The sequence below is a fragment of the Diabrotica undecimpunctata genome, chromosome 6, assembly GCF_040954645.1.
Source record: "Diabrotica undecimpunctata isolate CICGRU chromosome 6, icDiaUnde3, whole genome shotgun sequence".
NCBI lineage: Eukaryota > Metazoa > Arthropoda > Insecta > Coleoptera > Chrysomelidae > Diabrotica > Diabrotica undecimpunctata.
This window is the reverse complement of record NC_092808.1, coordinates 82,523,442-82,546,112: the sequence shown is the minus strand read 5'-3', so window position 1 is coordinate 82,546,112 and position 22,671 is coordinate 82,523,442. Positions and strand designations below refer to the sequence as shown.

At 31.7% G+C, this 22,671-nt stretch overlaps 1 protein-coding gene across 1 annotated transcript in view; it reads left to right on the top strand.

Annotated features, from left to right (window-relative positions):
- LOC140443514 (facilitated trehalose transporter Tret1-like) overlaps nucleotides 1–19,349 on the top strand; it is a 65,833-nt gene extending 46,484 nt beyond the window's left edge. The window contains exons 2-3 of the mRNA XM_072534826.1: nucleotides 6,639–7,040; nucleotides 18,269–19,349. Of these exons, the coding sequence (XP_072390927.1) occupies nucleotides 6,639–7,040; nucleotides 18,269–19,263 (1,397 nt within the window). The 3' untranslated portion in view covers nucleotides 19,264–19,349. The remainder of the gene's footprint in view (nucleotides 1–6,638; nucleotides 7,041–18,268) is intronic.
- The last annotated feature ends 3,322 nt before the right edge of the window (nucleotides 19,350–22,671 follow it).

The following is a 22,671-nucleotide window of genomic DNA, read 5'->3' as shown; positions in this document are numbered from 1 at the left end:
ATTGTTTGTAATGGGGACGTTGTTGAGTTTATCAATTACAGCCGAAACTGCACAATAAGTGCAGTAATAAAGAAATAAGATAAAGTAATAAATTAAAATAAATTAAATAATTTTATAAGAATGAGTATATTAATTAGGTAAACAAAATAAAATAAAATATTTAACCACTTCTGGGCTGATGGACTGTAGAATTACAAATAAAGAAGTAAAGAAACAGAACTAATCACTACTATATAAATAAGAAAATTGGAATACCTAGGCCACTTGATAAGATTGAGGTTTTAGAGCAGCAAGTTCAAAATTAAAATTAGCCATTATTATTGCCAACCTCCGTAGGGAGACGGCACTCTAAGAAGAAATACCGATGGTCGGTTATAATTAACAAAATAATAATAAAAATAAATTTATTGGACAAAATCTAATGAAATAAAATTGTTATACAAGACGTATTGTATCAATTAAGTAACAAAAACTAATACTTTTGTGACGATGAAAAAAATTTTATGTATGAAATGAAATAAACTTTTACATGGTATAATTAGATACAAGTATTACGACAGAAATTTGTATATGCGCTTTTTCTCAAAATAGTCAGACTGCGCTAACAGTTTTGACACTCCTTTAAATTTGCAAACATTTTTACTTTTTTTTTGTTTCACGTTTCTGTTCCACAGCTCTATCTTTCTATGAAAAGCACTAACTCCATAGCTGGTATCCAATATAATGTTTGTTTGCTCATCGGAGTTGTAGATTCCAAGTATTTAATTTCTCGAATTGGCGACTTAAGTGCTGTCTGTTGCCTCGTCAAGCGAATGCAATAAAGATTGGCAGGAACTCTTCAAGAAGCTGGTTCTTTACATCTTCGGCTATATCAACAATTTTGCGGGTAACAGTATCATTTGACAAAGGTTGGATTGCAATTGTTGGGCAAAATTACCTCCAAACATAGTTTCCACGGTCTCCACCGCCGATGGCAAAATAAAGTCTTTTGACCGTGGTGTGAGCCTTTTAACACCTCAATATTGTATACGAAACTTTGTAAAATGCAAGGTAAGCTTTATCTTGCACAAACAAAGTGTTTTTTAAGAATAATAAAGTGATTTCATTATTTATATATTATTTTAACTACACGTGTTCTTTTAATAAACACGTGGTGAATCTATACATGATTTAAAGTAATAGGTGCTTCAAAGAAACGAAAAAAATATTATTAAAGAATTACATAAAACCCCTATTGGTTAATACCTATCCTCTTTATAGATTTTATTTAAATTAAAAAAGTTTACGTTGACATGTTGTATATCGAACTTCCCTAATTGCGTAAATGGACTCTTCTAACTGTTTACAGCGCCTTACCACGGCGCTTCTGCAGTAGAATTAGCGCCACAAAATAAACTATTTAATAGCGCCACAAAATAGGTTATTTAAAAGTAGTGCAATACCCTCCAATACCAGTATCAAAGCTTCGCTTCAAAAATATTCAGGATATTGCATTGAAAATAAAACTTTGGGACTATGCTAGGCTTGCATGAATCACCCTGTACATTTAAATTTACGTTTAAAAAGGGCATATGTATGGATAAAAGTCGACGGGTCCCAGCGTTTTTTATGACTTTTTAGAACAAGGGCAGAAATAATTTTATTCCATAAGTGATTTCCACCCTAAATATACTACATTATTTATTATTCACTACACCATTATTTTTATTTTTAGTATAATTAACTAGTTCGGTATACAATTTAAAATATTGTTTTGAAAATGTTTGGTGGAATTAACTAAATCCGTTTTAGAATGATGCAAATGCGTTCTCTACGGATTATTGAACTTTCGTTATAAGATCTGTTAAATTATCTACATCCGGTTTAAATAAGTGCATCCGTAAGAAACAACGACAAAATAAAACTTGAAAATTTCAGATAATAATCGATACCATAATTGCCTCATTCTAATTTGATTGATGAAGAATTCTAAACTTTTTAAGTCAAAACCAGTAGGTATTACAGTATAATAAGGTATTCGTCATGACACTTAATAATAAGTAGTTAATACTAAATTACTAATTACTGATAACAAATGTCTGGTATCATTTTCTTTTCTATTTTTGACCTCATTGCCCTTCCTTTTTTTTTGTTGTTTTGTAATTATTCGATATGGTTTTATCCCGTATCTATGTTACTTTGTTTTATTTCCAAATTTTTGGTATCAATATTTCCGATTACTTATCCAACTCTCACTAATATTCAAATCGGTGCTCCCGATTTCTACTACTAACACTACTGTGCATACTACTAACTTTTTTAAATAAAATTCTTTTTATAATACAGAAATGATATCAGCCGTTAGCTTCTAGCGTCATAATGGAATAATGTTATCGAACTATTAGTAGATATTCCTCATCACATTACTCATTTATCGGTGCCAGTACCACTATATCGATCACAATAAAGTGACTATTAACATCCCGCTGAGCTACCGAACCACCCTACAACCCTATACCAGAGTTTAATGTTTAAAAGAATTCTTTAGTAATACACTGTGCTTATACTCCTATTTAAACTATTTCTTAATAATTTCTCTTTTAATGCTGTTGCTCTTTGCTCAAAAACTGTTCTGACTGATGCACCTTTCTCTCACCTGATTACATGCCCTATCGATCTATTGTACAACGTCAGGTTCCCCGAAACTTCTGTACAATTCAAAGTTGCAACGCCCTCACTACAAACCTTGCTCCTTTATTCCTCCATATATTCTTCTTAGGATTTTTCATTAGAAACGTTTAAGCCGTTCTTGGTCGTTCTGTGTAAGTAACCACGTTTCTGCCCCATATGCTATCACTGGTCTTATTATACGTCTTATTAGTGTTTTAGAGGCGATCATTTAAATTTTTTTGAGTACTTTTGAGACCATCTGTCTCTCCAGCCATTGGGATACTTATTGCGTAGGTATATGAATGTGTCCAAACCTTATAGTGTGGATCTGTGTTTTTCTGGGACTCTATAATTACCTTATCTAGAGTTAAATAGAGGAAGGTTAAATAAAAGACACGATAGCCCATCATACTGTCTTAGTCCATTTTTTAAATGAAAGGATCTTGAAATATTGGTCTGGATTCTAATCATGCTTGCTGCTCCTGTGAGTGTAAGTTCAATGAGTTGAATAAGATGAAGTGGTATTTGGAATTCCACCATAGCCAGGAGAAGTTTATATCTATTAACTAAGTCATGTTCGACTTTAAAATCCACAAAGATGTGCTAGGTGTCGATGTCAAATTAAGGGTTTTTTTCAACAGTCTGCCACACTGTAAATATTTAGTCGGTTGTTGATATATTAATCAGGAAGCTGCATTAATATCCTCCCACTAGTCGTTCAACGTAGGGAGCATTCTTTTGTACACTGGTTACATTAACTTTAATCATTGCTGATCTAAGCGTTCTGTAGTCGTTGATATAACTATGCTTAATTCGCGATCCATCTTCATTCGTTAGGAGACCTCGCTATTATTAGCTCTGTATATCCAAGACTCTCAGTATGAGTCTGTAGCACCACGTTCCAAATGCTTTAAGACACTCCATAAATACCTCGTACAAGGTCTAGAATTCCACTTCGTACAAAAGGCCAGATAAAACTTCACATCTTAGCAAGCGGACCTTGATTGAGAGTTGTAGATCGTGATTACTGAAAATCGTTTTCATTTTGATAAATACGGATCTTGCCTTCGCAACCTTACTTTTATCGCCGTCGAGAGTTCCCATTGCTCATTCAAAGTTGTGCCTAGATAGCAGTAATTGGTGACCCGTTGTATTGGTTGTTGGTTAATTAACACTTGTTCAGGTATAATTTTGTTTATAGAGATAACTATATACTTAGTACTTTTGATGATGATAGTATCATCTGCGTAACGTATGTATAGCGTATATTGAGAATAAATAATAAGGATAAGACAAGATAAAATGGATTAGAAAAGATAGAGAAGTAGATAACAAGAGTGATAGGTAAAATTATCAAAGATAAGAGAAGATAAGAAAAAGGGCGCCACTTAACTTTTTGGGGTTACAAAGGGAAAAATTAAGAAACCTTAGAAACGAAAAGAGATAAGGAGAGATAATTAGGTTCTGAGAGCAAATACAAGAAAAGATATTAACAGTTAATTAATAAATAAAGGCGGTCAACACACTACATAAACAAATAATAAATAATATGTTCGGTGGACTTCGTCCAACTACTTAACTACAAACATATACAGCCTGATCTTTCTCCTGGTCGTAGATATCGTGATAGTTAAATATTTTTATTAGTAAATATTCAGAGATACTCTATTATCAGGAAACTTGGGAGTAGATAAATAAAATTCAGTTGGTAAACAAAACAAAATATATTCAATAACTAAATCAGCAAACGGGTGAATCCCAAAAACAAGAAATACAAATAAATCTACCATAACATGTAAAAAATTCAAAATCTTTCAATGTTATAGACATAGACACATGCACATATAAATAAATCATCATATAAATCATATCATATAAATATCTCTCTCTAATGTTTTAAGCTTATCTAGAGATAATTGGCCATAAAAGTAATAATTTATAGCAAGTTCAAAATAGTAATAAATTAATTTACAATAAAGTTGCAGAAGTACAGGGACAATATTATAAAGATCGGTTTTACCAAAAATTAAAATAAGGACCAAATCGCACATGGTTTACGAGAAGCTAGTCGCACAGCTGTTAGTTAAATAATAAATGTTTGTAATTAATATTGCTTATAATGAAAAGACATGAAAGTTAATGAAAGTTCAGAAAAACGCAATTGATGAAATCGTTGTTCTTTAGAGGAATTTATTGCAATGGTAGTTAGCTTTAACCACCGATCAGGAAAATGTTGTCGCAGATAGCCCGTAAGACCACTTACAGTAACTCTAGATGATATTGCCTCTTAAATCGCACTGAATTTAAACTGTACTCAACTTTAGTATCAAACACTGATGTTAATTTATAATATATATTTGATTTACTCGGGTGTTAGATCAAACTATTTAAGATACAATAGAAGTGTATATACACATTTATAGATAAATTCCCAGAGAAAGAAATACGTCCAAACTCTTAGACGACGCAACCAAAAGTCAGTTTAATGGCTTAGACTACGAAACTAAAAGTGATCCTCTTTTTCTCAAATTTCACAAATTATCGCCTAGAACAGGATTATCCCCACTTAAAGAACTTCCTCTTAACAAGAACCGACTTATTTTTATTTTTGGTGGAAACATATAAACATAACGGTATTTTTTAAAAAGGGAAGCAAAAAGGCAAATAACTGTACTATATTTAGGGAAAGGTTCTCTTTGAATTATAGCTATTTGCAAGAAGTTTAATAAATTTTATTTCTCTCTTCCTAGCACTATAAAAAAGGGCCTCAATGTTCTTTGTTCCCAAAAAAATGACGATTGCTCTCAAATTTCTAACAAAGCAGCCATCAAGCAATCTGCATGTGTCAATACTTCTTTTAAGAAATAAAAAAAAAAATTGATTTAAAGTCAATTAGATTATCGGTATAAAATATGCCACACCTATGTTTACTACAATCATTTTGTATAAGAACTGGTACTTTATTTTGCTCAAGATACTAGAGGAGTCTAAGGATTATCATTTTTTCCATAATTTTACATATTATGAGATTTGTTAGGAATCATGGTCTGTATAAGTCTTTGTGTTACCATTTGTATATATTATGTCTCAATATAAATAAGCTATATCTGAATGTTTCTATTTTTTCAAAAATATAGTTTTTGTAGACCTACCCAATTAGTATTGAAATATATATGATCAAGTAATATACTTATTTAATAATATTTAAGCAAGATAAACGGAAGAAGAGGGCAGGTCGAAGAAAAACGTCATGGCTTTGAAACCTGAGGGAATGGTTTAACAGATCTTCTTCGTCTCTTTCCCAAGCTGCCGTTAACAAAGTTAGTATAGTGAACTTGATAGTCAACTCACGATACTCGAGCATGGCACAGGAAGAAGATCCAATTAGTCCAATACATATAAAAAATCTTAATGAAGAAAAATCTCATACAGTGGTAATGAAGATGATGATGCAGGGGATGATACCTGATGACAGACCAATTTGATGGTAATTTATAAATTACTGCCATCAATATAGCTACTAATACTGTTTGTTCTACGGATGAAAAAATGATGATTTTAAGTCAAAATTTGCAGAATTTTTTTAAACCCAAAATTTTCAAATTCAGTCAATGTGTCAAGTTACCAATGAACCTGCCCTCAAGAAATGAGACAATTAAACTTGTACCCAAAAATAATAATTTTTCCAGAAATAAATTATTAAAGACAACATAAAATAAGTACATTTATATCAGTTTATTTCGTAATTTTTATCAGAACACAGTGAGACTTTATTTAGTGAAATAAGTTTGTTGGGTCATAGTGTGCACACAAATTTATTATCAAAAATGGTATTATTTTCGACATAATATGCCATCAGCAAACGTTATAAAACAATGTGTACTACCCATATACATTAGTATATACCATGTATTACACATTCCTAATATTTCTTTACAAATAATACTTAAAACATTTTAAATATTTAATTTACTTATTTACATTTATAGGAACAATTTCGGCCATATCCGATGGCATGCAATATGGCTGGACGTCCCCAACAATTCCAGTTCTTCTCTCTGAGGACACGCCTCTGAAGGTAACACCTGAGCAGGCTGAATGGCTAGAGTCTGTTCTAATGATTGGAGCGTGCTGTGGTCTGCCAGCTACAATGTACTTAGTAGATAAAATAGGCAGAAAAAAATCTCTTATTACGTCAATTACTGGGACTGCGTTGGCTTGGATTGTAATGGCAACAGCACCTAAAATTGAATATATTTATGTTGCCAGATTTTGTGCTGGAATGGCTGGTGATATGGCATTCGTTGCAGCTCCCATGTACATTGCCGAAATTGCTGATCAAAAAATTAGAGGATTTTTGGCAAGTCTTATATATATCATGATGTTGACAGGTAGGATTAACTAAGAAAATATAAATGTTTATTTTTATTTTTTATATCTAAATTCGATATTTCCTAAATGAAAAGCCTTTTTAAAAAAATCTAAAACACGTCGATTTTTAGATTCAATGTTTTACATTCTACAACAAAATTTCATTATAAAAGGTGATACACATTAAGGTGATGACGTCATCGGCTCTTTTTTTAAATGTAACACCTAATAGTTTATGACTATTTTAGATCGAAAAAAATGAGCTGATTCCAAAAAAGTATAATACTCGGGGTCTAATGGATATAATTTGAAAGATATGTGCTTAGAAAATAAAAAAGTAGCCTACTACTAGTTTTTAGTGAAATGTAATTATTTTTAGTAACGTTCAATAACAATTAAGTAGTACGATAATTGTATTAATTCGTGAGTGTTCTGTATTATTGCTTAGAATTAATTTGAAGTAGAAGTGAATTTGAGTGTAAAGCAAATAATTGAAATACTCATGATGATTGGGTATGGAGACATACCAAATCAGGTCGTCCCTCTGTAAATTATGATACAACAGTAGATGTTCTACTTGCTCTCGAAGAAGATGCGCACACTTCTGTTCATAAGGTTAGTCGTGATCTCGATATTTGCAAAACAACGGTACAAAAAGTAATAAAAGTTGAAAAATGGCACCTCTTTAGATGCAAACTTGTACAGGAGTTAAACAAGGATGATCAAGATAAAAGAATATAATTTTGCGAAACAATGATGGATAACTGCCACCGAAACCCTCTCTTGGTTCAAAATATTATTTTTTCTGATAAGGCTACATTCACATTAAATGGCGAGGTCAACTGTCAGAATTGTAGATACTGGGCAAAAGAAAACCTCAACTGGATGCGGAAACATCATATACAGTACCCGCTAAAGGTAAACTTTTTCGAAGGTAATTTAAACGGACCAGCATACCTTAAGTTTTTAAGGTGGTATCTCGTACCTACTTTAGTTAATTTATTCTCCAGTACAATTAATCGTGGAGGTTTTGATGAAAGTTTATAGTTTCAACATAATGGTGTACGTCAACCTCCGCATTATGCTGTAGATGTTCGACCTAAACCATATTGAATGGCCAGCGAGGTCGCCAGACATCAATCCTTTGGATTATTTTATGTGGGTTCATTTAAAGAATGCTGTTTATAAAACGAAACCTGCAAGTATTGAAGACTTAAAAACAAGAATTCGTAAAGAAATAAACAATATTTCTCAAGAAACCATAAACAAGGTGCAACAAGAATTTCTACAACGTTTGGGTTACTGTCAAATATAACAAGGGCTACAATTCGAACATTTAAGATAAAGTGGTGTATTAATTACTGGATTACTTTCAAGTTGTTTATTATAATTCATTAATATTAGAAATAAATAAAAATTAATTTTCTAAGCGCACATCTTTCAAATTATATCGTCGCCTCAAACCAACAGTAGGATATGTAAAAAAAATGACTTTTGTGGTATTCATGTCAAATGATTCGAAATAAACCCTTCTGTTGAGTGTAACACTAGGATAAATAAAAAGTGATATACTTTTTTCATAATATTACATATCCTTGTGTAGCTTAATTCCTTTTAGCCCAAATTTTATAATGCAACACTAAGACAACATACATATCATACCATTATATTTTGTCGTTTACGTCTCATATTAAATAGCATCATTGGTTCTTAAAAAACTGCTGCAGTATTTATTTTTTGCCAATAGTTGGTTGCGATGTTTATGAGATTCTTTTAAACACGTTAATTTAGTGCGTCCCATACACTAAAATTAAGAGGATTAAATTCTGGGCTATGTTGTGGCTATAGTTTATAATGGATGAATATATTATTTTGGCTACATATCCAAATCTTATGGTATAATGTGGAACTACATCTTATTTGTCGCAGAGGTTAAATAATGTATTAAACAGTTAAATAATGTATTAAACTTTCATGAATTAAATAATTATATGAATATCATATCACATTGCCAAGGCATATGACTACCACGACCAATTCAAAGTTCAGAAAAGTTGTATTTAAGTATGTTCTCACTGCCTTCTCAATAGAATGTGAAGGTATATCATCTTGCATAAACCACATATTTTAAGTTTTCAGCATTTTACAATAGAGAAAAAGTAATACAACGCCAGAATAGAAACTTAAGAAGCGATAGAAAAGGGAAATTGTAAACATAATGACGGCCAACGCCTGAATACGGACACGGCACCTAAAGAAGAAGATGAAGAATCTTTTCTCCAATAAGACATTTAGCAGCCATAACAAAGCATTTTGTGATATAACATTATTATCTTTGAGTTGTTTTAATAGGAATAAACTATGAATTATGCTTATCTACAGATATTCAGTGCTTTACCGCACAAATATTATTATGCAGCTGACTTAAAAAATGCGATTATCTCGAAAACGGTTGAAATTTGAGGTTACTAATAAGTATACCTTTTCTTTGTAAAAATAATGTATCTTTAATATTTTTTAACACAAATAGAGCTAACTTAAAGAGCAAAAAAGTTTAGCACAAATTTATGCCACACATGTGACATATGTGGCGCCCTCTATCAGTTACATTAAAGTATGTGTAACAATATAATTTATGCTACTCAAAAGCATCTAGTTGTAAATTTTTGTTTAAAAATATTTACAAACGTAAAAGTTATAACAAAAAACAAAATTTTAAATTTCCATTTTAACACCATGTATCTTTCTTAATATTAACATTTTATTAAAACAAGTTGGCTTAAATCATATTATTTTATGAAGTGCCGAATCTACGGTTTCTGTTTGTACAATTACTTAAGGACCACCCTGTATGTATATTGTTACGAGAGATTTAAGATTTATCCCACATAGGAAAAGTCCATTGACGAAAAAGAAGAAGTAGTTCGAAAACATTCAAGATGACATCGAACTACTTCTTCTTTTTCGTCAATGGACTTTTCCTATGTGGGATAAATCTTTCGTAACAATATATACATATGTAGTTATGTACATATATAACTACATATGTAGTTATATATGTATTTATATATATAATTATATATATATATATATATATATATATATATATATATATATATATATATATATGTATAAATGGAAAAGGATAATGCGAGTGAATAATAAAAGTAAAAAGTAATGGCATGTCTCGCAAAACAGAAAACCAAAAATGGTATATCGATGGAAGGCAACCGTATATACGTATTTCTGACTATTGGTCGTCTTCAGTACGGTGCAGCCAAGTTAGAAAAGGAGCATATTAACTTGGGAGAGGATCACTACAGGAGCAATGCAACCAATTTGTGGCATTAGAGCTAGAAGACCCTGATGGTTTCCAGGGCAACAACTAACACCAACCACGGAGGAAGCTACAGCTACCTGGGGAAAGGAATGCCAAACGTTGAAACGTTTAAAACAAATGGAAAAGGATAATGCGAGTGAATAATAAAAGTAAAAAGTAATGGCATGTCTCGCAAAACAGAAAACCAAAAATGGTATATCGATGGAAGGCAACCGTATATACGTATTTCTGACTATTGGTCGTCTTCAGTACGGTGCAGCCAAGTTATAAAAGGAGCATATTAACTTGGGAAAGGATCACTACAGGAGCAATGCAACCAATTTGTGGCATTAGAGTTAGAAGACCCTGATGGTTTCCAGGGCAACAACTAACACCAACCACGGAGGAAGCTACAGCTACCTGGGGAAAGGAATGCCAAACGTTGAAACGTTTAAAACAAATGAAAAAGGATAATGCGAGTGAATAATAAAAGTAAAAAGTAATGGCATGTCTCGCAAAACAGAAAACCAACAATGGTATATCGATGGAAGGCAACCGTATATACGTATTTCTGACTATTGGTCGTCTTCAGTACGGTGCAGCCAAGTTAGAAAAGGAAAGTTATTCCCAGGTAGCTGTAGCTTCCTCCGTTGTTGGTGTTAGTTGTTGCCTAGGAAACCATCAGGGTCTTCTAACTCTAATGCCACAAATTGGTTGCATTGCTCCTGTAGTGATCCTTTCCCAAGTTAATATGCTCCTTTTCTAACTTAGCTGCACCGTACTGAAGACGACCAATAGTCAGAAATACGTATATACGGTTGCCTTCCATCGATATACCATTTTTGGTTTTCTGTTTTGCGAGACATGCCATTACTTTTTACTTTTATTATTCACTCGCATTATCCTTTTCCATTTGTTTTAAACGTTTCAACGTTTGGCATTCCTTTCCCCAGGTAGCTGTAGCTTCCTCCGTGGTTGGTGTTAGTTGTTGCCCTGGAAACCATCAGGGTCTTCTAACTCTAATGCCACAAATTGGTTGCATTGCTCCTGTAATGATCCTTTCCCAAGTTAATATGCTCCTTTTCTAACTTGGCTGCACCGTACTGAAGACGACCAATAGTCAGAAATACGTATATACGGTTGCCTTCCATCGATATACCATTTTTGGTTTTCTGTTTTGCGAGACATGCCATTACTTTTTACTTTTATTATTCACTCGCATTATCCTTTTTCATTTGTTTTAAACGTTTCAACGTTTGGCATTTCTTTCCCCAGGTAGCTGTAGCTTCCTCCGTGGTTGGTGTTAGTTGTTGCCCTGGAAACCATCAGGGTCTTCTAACTCTAATGCCACAAATTGGTTGCATTGCTCCTGTAGTGATCCTTTCCCAAGTTAATATGCTCCTTTTCTAACTTGGCTGCACCGTACTGAAGACGACCAATAGTCAGAAATACGTATATACGGTTGCCTTCCATCGATATACCATTTTTGATTTTCTGTTTTGCGAGACATGCCATTACTTTTTACTTATATATATATATATATATATATATATATATATATATATATATATATATATATATATATATATATATATATATATATATATATATACATATATATATATTATTGTGATATTTAAAGTCTTGGTGCGCCAAGCAATAATTAGCTAATTCATTTTTTTGATTAATTAAAATTATTTAAATGATATGATTATGACTCTATCACAATTTTTAATTCTTTTATCTCAGGGTTAAATTCGTGCTTCAATATCTAGGCTATTACATGTGAAAGGTAAGGTCCAGAGAATACCGGAATAATAAAAAACACATATGATCTAACACTATATATTGAAATAAAAATAATGAAACAATTCACACTCAAAGGTTTTCAATAAACAAATCTCATATAAGGATTCTCAAAATTTTGTTCTCCGTACGTGAACAATCAAAATTAATGGTACAAACAATATTAATTGAAATCTCAAAATCCCAAACTATTCTAACTCTCCTAATCAAAATATTTATATCCTTTCTCAATTACGTGTAAAAATTTTGTTATCAATAAAAGAAAAAAAACTGCAGAAAACAAAAATATCTCTCTCTGATGATGAGTGGTCCAAATCCTTGTTCCTTGTAGACTGTATTATCTCCTCTCAACCGCTCCCTATGTAATCAGCAATCTTACAACAGATTGTTGCAAATATATCGTCCTTAATGATCTCCTTCAAAAGCAACAGTCATTCAAATTATGATAGCCTTTCTCCTCTCGATAAACTGAAGCTCTCATTGGCCCGAGTGAAAAATGACTCTTGGAATATCTTCTCTTTACGATAAACTGAATCTCTCGTTGGCCTGAACAATGACTCTTGGAATATCTTCTCTTTACGATAAACTGAATCTCTCGTTGGCCTGAACAGTGACTCTTGGAATATAAGTAGAGAAATATGACTTACAATATTTTGCTGCTTCAGCTTCTGTCAGATACACTAACTCCACAAAAACTCACTAACATTCCACTACTGCTTGCTACATTTCAGGAACCGCCAGAGAACAATCACCGTTCCTCTCACAGACTTGGAAACCCACTGATCTTTTTCTCTCTCCTCCTCAATCTCGCTAAACTTTTTCCTACATACTTATCCCACCTTTTTCAATCTCCGCCAATCAAAACTCGTCACAATTCCCCCATTTTTCATTTCGATAACAAACAAATTTTTACCTATAATTATAAAATTTCCTAAAACTTATTTACAAATAATATTTTCTATAATTCTTAAAAACTAACAAAAACCTCTATCTAAAATCTCTTCTATTTGTCCCTAATCACTGCATTAATGTATTTTGGAAAACCCCGTTCAATTGTCTTTTTGTTTTCACTTAAAATTATGCGGGTCACTCAAGTATAACAAAGAAATAATTTATGCAAAGCTTACTTTTTGTTTGGTACAGGTAATTCAAGAAATTAATAACTCTCCTTCTTCGAAATGTTTGTTGGATATTATCCTACTTATCTGAATTATTTTAATGCTATTGAATTTTGAAATATTTTTAAACAAACCAATATTTTTCTCGATTTTACATATCATAACAAATCCCCGCCATTTGATCTGCCGAAAACTCTTTGTTAAATTTTAAAAATGACAAAAGTTTTCTAGGATCAAATTATTCACTATGTTATTAAAATCTACTTATGATACTGACAAATGTCGTGAATGTTAAAATACCCCGTATATTGCCTGTCTTTATACGGGATTGGATATATTTTCGTTTTAAATTTTTCCAAGTATTTTCCCTTAAAAGAAAGTTCATAATTTTTAACCACTTGATTTACTTTATTAACAAAATCTCCATGGTTTCCTAAAATCTTCTCTATTTCCTTCTCCATGTTTTTTCCACAATTTATTTTTCTTTCATCCACCTTTTGTTCACATGTGTTCACTGTCCATAATACTTCTTCACAAAATTCTGGATTCTCGTCCATCAGTGCCATTTTTTCTTCTGTTTTCTTTTTATCCTCTAATTCCCTTTGGTATTCCGAGCACCATGTTTCTATTCCTTTCACTTCTCTGATAATACCTTCTTTTTCTTCCTGCTTCCATTCTGTTTTATCGTCGGTTGCCAACAATTCTTCTGTACCTTCTATTTCCTGTTTTTCTCTGGTCTCCATCTTATTTCCTGCTTTCTTTTCGAACTCTTCTTCTTTTTCTTCCTTTTTTTTTTCTTTTCTGTTAGATCTTGTTCTTGTACTTTCGGTTTATCCTCTACAGTCATATCGATTTCTTTGCGTTTTTCCTGTGCATTGATCCTTCCAGAATTTGTTTTCCTATCTGTTTGCTTTTCTTCTCCTGTGTTGTCTGGTTCTGCTCTGATTTCCAGTTTATTTTCCGAAAAATTTATGGTGATATCTTTTTTCCTCAATTCATCAATTCCCGCTATCATATCATGATTTAAATCTTCAATCACCACACATTTCATAATATGGAATTTGTTTCCCACTCTTATCTGTACTCCCAAGCCTTCGTTTACTGTCGTCAAATTTTTATTGTTTGCACCCACTAAATCAACCCTAGGAATCTTATACACAAATCTGTCCAAATTTAATTCTTTTACTAGTTTTTTATTGATTAGCGATATCTCCGATCCAGAATCAATCACAATTTTAATCGCTTTATGTTTTATAAATGCATCTAAAAATATTAGATTAGAATTAGAAATTTGTCTGTCGTTTCCTATTGCTACATGATTCATCTCCCTTCTATTTTGTTGTTGGAAGCTCTGGTTATTTCTATCGTCCCTTTGTTCGTTAGTATTCCTATTTGGAGGATTTTGTGCATCTCTATTCCTGTTGTGATTTTCATATGTTCTCTGTTGTGTGTCATTCCTGTTATCGTAATTTTGTTGTCTATTGTAATTATTGTAATTTCTCGGCCTATATTCGTTTGTTGATCTGGGATGTCGGTTTCTCTGGTCATAATTTGATGAATACCTTCTTTTCGCTCCATTATATTGGTCATGTTGTCTTCTATTTCTCATTTCTTTTCTTTTCGCTTCTTTTAATTGAAGGAATTGGCACAAACTATCAATATCTTGATAGTTTCTCAAAATCACGTGATCTTCCAACGTTTCCTCAAAATGTCTGCTGATCATTTCTACCAGCTGTTCGGTAGAATATTTGTATTCTAGATATTTTGAATTGTTATATATCTGCAAAGCATATCTTTCTTCAGATATTCCCATTTTTTCGTGATATTTTCCATTCTGTAGCTCTTGGTTGATTTCTCTCTGTTTATTTTTCCCCCAGAAATAGTTGAGAAATTTATTTTCAAAATCTGTCCAATTTTCAAACTCATCTTCCTTGCTTTCATACCATAACGCTGCTCCTTCTTTCAAATGGTTTCTAGTTGTTTCTTTGCAATCGTCAAAATATCTAATATGTTGTAATTTGGTTTTCAGATTTTTAACAAACGGTACTGGGTGTGTTTTCCGAATATCCCCGCCAAATTGTATTTTCGCCTCGCTTGTTCCATGGATGATAACTTCTTTTCTCTCTACCCCTCTTAGTTCAATTTCTGCCATTTGTTTTTCATTTTGCTTTAATCTTCTTTCTACGTCCTTCCTGTCTTCTTGTAGCGCCATTTCAAATTTTTCTTCTAACTGTTCTAATTCCTTTTTCTGGACAATCTTTATTTCCTTCATCGTATTTTGGATATCTTTTATCTCTGTCTCTTGTTTTGCATTCTTTATGGTTATTTCTTCTATCTGTTGTATCAGTTCTTTCTTTATCCCCTCAACACATCCTTTAATTTCTTGTTCATAGTTTTCCAAACGCTGCTCTATATTCCTGTTATTTAGTTCTATTGCTTGTCTTGTTTCCCGTTGGTTTTCTTCCATTGTTTGTTTTGTTTCTTGTTGATTTCTATCCATTTTCTTTGATGTTTCATTCATTGTTTGTGTCTGTATTTGCATCATTGCTAATAATTTCTCTATTCCTGATAATTCTTTTTTTTCCTCAACTATTGTAACATTTCCTTCATTATCCGATCCTTCTTCAACAATTGTTTCCTCTTCTCTGTTATCCTCCTTCCTTTCTTGCATTTTGCTTTGACTCCTTGTGGTCGACATGTTGTTTCTTTTCGTTACTGTTTTTGTCCCCACCAAATGTGAAATTTTACAACACTCTATATGTTTCAGAACACGACAATATTTCTCCCCAAATGTATTAAATTTTCACGACAAATATCAAATATGCAATCAGTAAAATTCAAATAATTCAAAATAAATATCAAATGTACGATTGGTAAAGAAATTAAATCAAATAATTCAATAGCAGTAAATATCCACTAACTACGATCAATCAATAAATCAAATTTATATTCTCTGGAAAAATTGTCAAAATACTTTCAAATTCAAATTCCCTCAATGTTATATGTTTTTATCTCTGGATCACCTGTACTTATTCCAGATCTCTTTCCCTTCCTTCAAATGTAAAGCTGCGATATTTTCAAGCCCCACGTTTTGGAAGCCAGTTATTGTGATATTTAAAGTCTTGGTGCGCCAAGCAATAATTAGCTAATTAATTTTTTTGATTAATTAAAATTATTTAAATGATATGATTATGACTCTATCACAATTTTTAATTCTTTTATCTCAGGGTTAAATTCGTGCTTCAATATCTAGGCTATTACATGTGAAAGGTAAGGTCCAGAGAATACCGGAATAATAAAAAACACATATGATCTAACACTATATATTGAAATAAAAATAATGAAACAATTCACACTCAAAGGTTTTCAATAAACAAATCTCATATAAGGATTCTCAAAATTTTGTTCTCCGTACGTGAACAATCAAAATTAATGGTACAAACAATATTAATTGAAATCTCAAAATCCCAAACTATTCTAACTCTCCTAATCAAAATATTTATATCCTTTCTCAATTACGTGTAAAAATTTTGTTATCAATAAAAGAAAAAAAAACTGCAGAAAACAAAAATATCTCTCTCTGATGATGAGTGGTCCAAATCCTTGTTCCTTGTAGACTGTATTATCTCCTCTCAACCGCTCCCTATGTAATCAGCAATCTTACAACAGATTGTTGCAAATATATCGTCCTTAATGATCTCCTTCAAAAGCAACAGTCATTCAAATTATGATAGCCTTTCTCCTCTCGATAAACTGAAGCTCTCATTGGCCCGAGTGAAAAATGACTCTTGGAATATCTTCTCTTTACGATAAACTGAATCTCTCGTTGGCCTGAACAATGACTCTTGGAATATCTTCTCTTTACGATAAACTGAATCTCTCGTTGGCCTGAACAGTGACTCTTGGAATATAAGTAGAGAAATATGACTTACAATATTTTGCTGCTTCAGCCTCTGTCAGATACACTAACTCCACAAAAACTCACTAACATTCCACTACTGCTTGCTACATTTCAGGAACCGCCAGAGAACAATCACCGTTCCTCTCACAGACTTGGAAACCCACTGATCTTTTTCTCTCTCCTCCTCAATCTCTCTAAACTTTTTCCTACATACTTATCCCACCTTTTTCAATCTCCGCCAATCAAAACTCGTCACAATTCCCCCATTTTTCATTTCGATAACAAACAAATTTTTACCTATAATTATAAAATTTCCTAAAACTTATTTACAAATAATATTTTCTATAATTCTTAAAAACTAACAAAAACCTCTATCTAAAATCTCTTCTATTTGTCCCTAATCACTGCATTAATGTATTTTGGAAAACCCCGTTCAATTGTCTTTTTGTTTTCACTTAAAATTATGCGGGTCACTCAAGTATAACAAAGAAATAATTTATGCAAAGCTTACTTTTTGTTTGGTACAGGTAATTCAAGAAATTAATAACTCTCCTTCTTCGAAATGTTTGTTGGATATTATCCTACTTATCTGAATTATTTTAATGCTATTGAATTTTGAAATATTTTTAAACAAACCAATATTTTTCTCGATTTTACATATCATAACAATATATATATATATATATATATATATATATATATATATATATATATATATATATATATATATATATATGTATATATATATTGTTATGATGTATTGTTTGTTTGAATGATGAGCAGTGAGTATTTTTAATAATATAATATATAGGGTTTTTATCGCGGTTCTCAAAGAATTAGTTTGTAAGTACTTTTTTAAATTATCTTTATTAGATCTACTATGAAACACACATATATATATCTAAACTAGCTAATGTAAATTTAAAATAAACTATCTTTAAATTAAAATTCTTATGAAACTAAATATCTTTATTTATATATATATATATATATATATATATATATATATTATATATATATATATATATATATATATATATATATATGTGTGTGTGTATTAGCTTTAAGTTTAGTTGTAATTAAAGTTATTTTTTTTTATTTTAGGAATACTAATTGTCTACTGCGTTGGACCATTCGTACCTATATGGGTTCCATGCTTATTAGGAATCCTAATAAATCTTATCGGATTAACCATTTTCCTATTTCAGCCAGAATCGCCATATTATCTTTTATACAAAAATAAATATGAAGAAGCTAAGCAGTCGCTTAGAAAACTTCGAAAAAGAGACGATATTGAAGATGAATTACGAGATATAACTGTAGCCATTGAACGTCAAAAAAGTGAAAAGGGTAGATTTCAAGATTTAATTTTAATACCCAGCAATAGAAAAGCATTAATTATAATGGTAATGCTAAATAGTTCTCAACACATGAGTAGTATCAGCGTAATGCTAATGAATCTTCAATCTATTTTGGAAGAAGCAGGTTCTACGTACCTTCCAGCATATACAGGAGCTATACTTTTTTCTGCAACTATGTTTATAGCAGCAATGTCCGCTTCGTTAGCTATTGATAATTTTGGTAGAAGAATGTTACTTTGTATCTCTGGCGTAATGGCTGGCACTACTCTTATAATTATAGGAATCTACTTCACACTTAAGAATTCTGGGGTAGATACTAAATCCTTCAGTTGGTTACCACTCGCAATGGTACTAGTTTACGCAGCATCTTTTAAATTTGGTATTGGCTTAGTTCCCGTAGTTATGACAGCTGAACTATTTCCGGCTAAAGTTAAAGCATTTGGAATGACGTTATCTGATCTTAGCTACGTAGGATTTTGCGTCATTAGTCTTCAAATTTATCATGGTTTAAGGCATGCGTTTGGTATACAGGTACCATTCTTTATATTTGCTTGTTCTTGTTTTTGTACAGTAATTTTTACTTTATGTTATATACCAGAGACTAAGGGAAAAACGTTGGAAGAAATTCAAATGATATTAAAAGGCGAAGTTGTATCAAATATTTCACTACCTAATGAGAATTTAAAACAGCAAAAATGTGATAAACAATCTTATAATAACAAAGGTTTTATACCATAATACTGTACTAAGTTTGTACTGCATTTTTTATCTATTAAAAATATTAATATAACGTATTTACATAGAAATAAAATTATTTTATTCTGTTTTTACATAGTGTATTTTTTATTCTGAAAAAATATTTTACTAAATACGAATATAATCGAATTGATAAATTGTATGGCATGTGGAATGTAGCCATTTTTTCGGTTATTGTTGACATGAATGTGATCTAGACAAACAATATACAGAAAGTAGAAATGAGTACATGTTTAACAAAAATTAATGCACAACGAGACAATTAAATAAGATGAAATTAAACAAGAGTCCCAATTAGATATTTGCAAATTTTTAAAGATATTGTAGAGATTTAAATTATGATCAGAACTCAGATCATTTTAATTTCAGAATTACTGAAATAATAGACATTAAATTAGGCAGAAATGAAATAAAAAAGACAATGTTTATTCCAGTCGTCAGAGACAAAATGCGACTGACCCTCTAAAAATTAAACAAGCTGAATTTTGCGCTAAAAATGTCAATTTTGGGGCACCACTACTCGAAAGAAAGGAGGGGGGGACAGAAAAAATCAATTTACCAAAAATATTAACGTCTTAGAAATAATTTAAATAAAAATTGTAGCCTGAGGTAATCTCCATACTCTCAGAAACAACACTTGAATTGACTTGCGATTTTTAATGTCAGTGGAGTGTCAGTGGTAATACATTTATGAAATTTAGATTGCTAGCGCCTACTTTTCAAAAACCTATAGCATGAAATTTTGGTTATGATTTTTGGCAACAAATGTGAAATATTTCAATTAAGCCTAAAAACCCCGAGATGTAACAACCATTACCTCTCAGAGCATAAGGTTCCCTTTTTCGAGCTGGGAAATTGTACGTTCCCTTAAAAAATGTAATCCTTTATCATCGTTATATCAATGGAAAGCAGCCCTATTTCGTATTGCAGACTATTTCTGACCAAACTGATACCGACCAAATAGTCAGAAATACGTATTTACGGTTGCCTTCCATCGACATACCTGTTTTGTTTTTTATTTTCCTGTTTAGCGAGATATGCCATTATATTTTGCCTATATTATTATTCAATTAATCGCATTCGCTATCGCATTAATAATATACAGTGGTGTTAAAAAGTCCTGCATCACCTTACCAAATACATGAAAATAGAAGTTTAAGGCATTTACCTTAAATATGTTTTAACCATTTACTATCTACATCAAACAAGCACTTCAACATAATATTATGAAATGAAAACACAGCAAAAATTTGGGTTAAAAAAATGTAGTACGGAAAATGATTCAATAGTAGATTTAATTAATTTAATTATTCATTATTAGAAAAGTTAGGCTATTTACATCAAGACGACATTGTACATCACATTGAAGTAATTTAAACTAATTTTAATATTTATTTGGCAAGCCCTTGTTTTTAAGAACTAGTTTACATCTTTTGTACATGATATTTATTAATTTTTGCAGTTCTTCCATGGAAATACAGTAATGTCAAGCGTGGATTAGAGATTCGATTAATTTCGTTTTATTTGTGGGTTTGCTCTTGGAAATGATGTTTGATACCCTTTGCCACAAATTTTCGATAGGATTGAGGTCTGGGGATTGCATTGGCCAGTCCATCCTATCAATTTCATTACTCCTCATCCAAGCTTTAAGCAATTTTGCTCTATGGTAATGAGCATTATCATCCTGAAAAATAAATTTTTCTCCGCCAAACAGGGCTTTTCCACTACGCAGCATCTTATTCTGTAGTACCTCAATGTATTTGGTAGCATTCACCATCCCAGAGACAACGTGTAGGTGACCAACTCCTTGAGCGGACATGCAACCCCATATCATAACGGAGGTTGGATGTTTAATTGTGGAAAGAACACATTTTGGAGAAAATTCTTCTCCAGGACATCTTCTGACGTAGGCATTTCCAGCATGAATTTAAATGTTAAAAGTGGATTCATCACCAAACAATACACTCTGCCACTACTCTGCTGTCCAGATTCGATGTTTCTTGGCCCATTTCAAACGGTGCAATCTTTACTTTTCTGAAAGCAGTGGTTTCTATGGCGCCTTACATCCTCTAAGTCCAAAACTAAGCAGTCTTTTTCTCACAGTGAAAGTGCACACGCTTACACCTGCAGATTCAGACCACAGCTTCGTCAATTGGATGAAATTAAGGCTTATGTCTGCCAGACTTGTTCTTCTTAACGCAGCGTCATCCCGAACAGAAGTTTTCTTTGGTCGGCCACTACGCGGTCTGTCGTCAATTGTTTCTTGTTCAGCATACTTTTTAATGACTCTTATTACTATAGATTGATTACAGTTTACTGCGGATGCTATTTCGCGACTAGCTTTGTCGTTTTTATGGTGAAAAATAATTTCAAAACGCTTTTCGTCCGATAATTTAATTTGTTTAGTCCGGAATGACATTTTGACCTTTTTATCAAAAATCAAAGAGCAAATAAATGTGTTAGGGTAACTACAGTGTACAAAATATGTGACAAATTTGTCATTCAGATTGAATTTAATAGTACTTTAACGACTTAATAACCACCTCATAATTTTCTCGGATTATGGGAAATCCCTTCAGTCAGATTATTTTAATCTTTTCTGTAGAATTTTGAGCTACTAATTAAAAAAACATTAGTAAGTATACCGATATTGCTAATTACAAGCACAAACTTAAAATGAATTAGCGAAAATATACAAAAACCTTGTGTTAAAACTCAAAAACTATAAGGTGCTTAGGGATGCAGGACTTTTTAACATCACTGTATATATATATATATATATATATATATATATATATATATATATATATATATATATATATATATATATATATGTAATATATATATATATATATATATATATATATATATATATATATACATATATATATACATACATATATATATATATATATATATATATATTTTCTCCCAGCGTATGAAGTGAGCCACATATCAAAAGAAACTGCGGTTGAAGTGAGGTCCTGTACAAAGTGAGGTCCAGTATATGGACCTCACTTGGTCAATCAATGTAAGACTTTTTCGTAGACATGTACTGATGGCAAAAACTGTTTTTTTACAAAAAAAAGTGGGGCCTCATTTTGTATGGTCCACATCAATTTTTAGTTCAGAGATTTTCCGCATAGAGGCGCTGACTTTGGCGTATATTTTCTAACCATGTATATTCTATGCCCTGTTGAATAACATACGATACACATAGTGAGGACCATACAGCTGGCAACATCTGTTCAACCTATTTTAAAACAGTGGACCGTCGAATAAATTCAAATAGTACAAAAATGTATAATACTTTAATCCTTTTTGAGAGCGTAGGCGCAAAATTTCGGTCGAATTATTTTTAACCGCATTTATTTTTTTCGAATCGTGAGA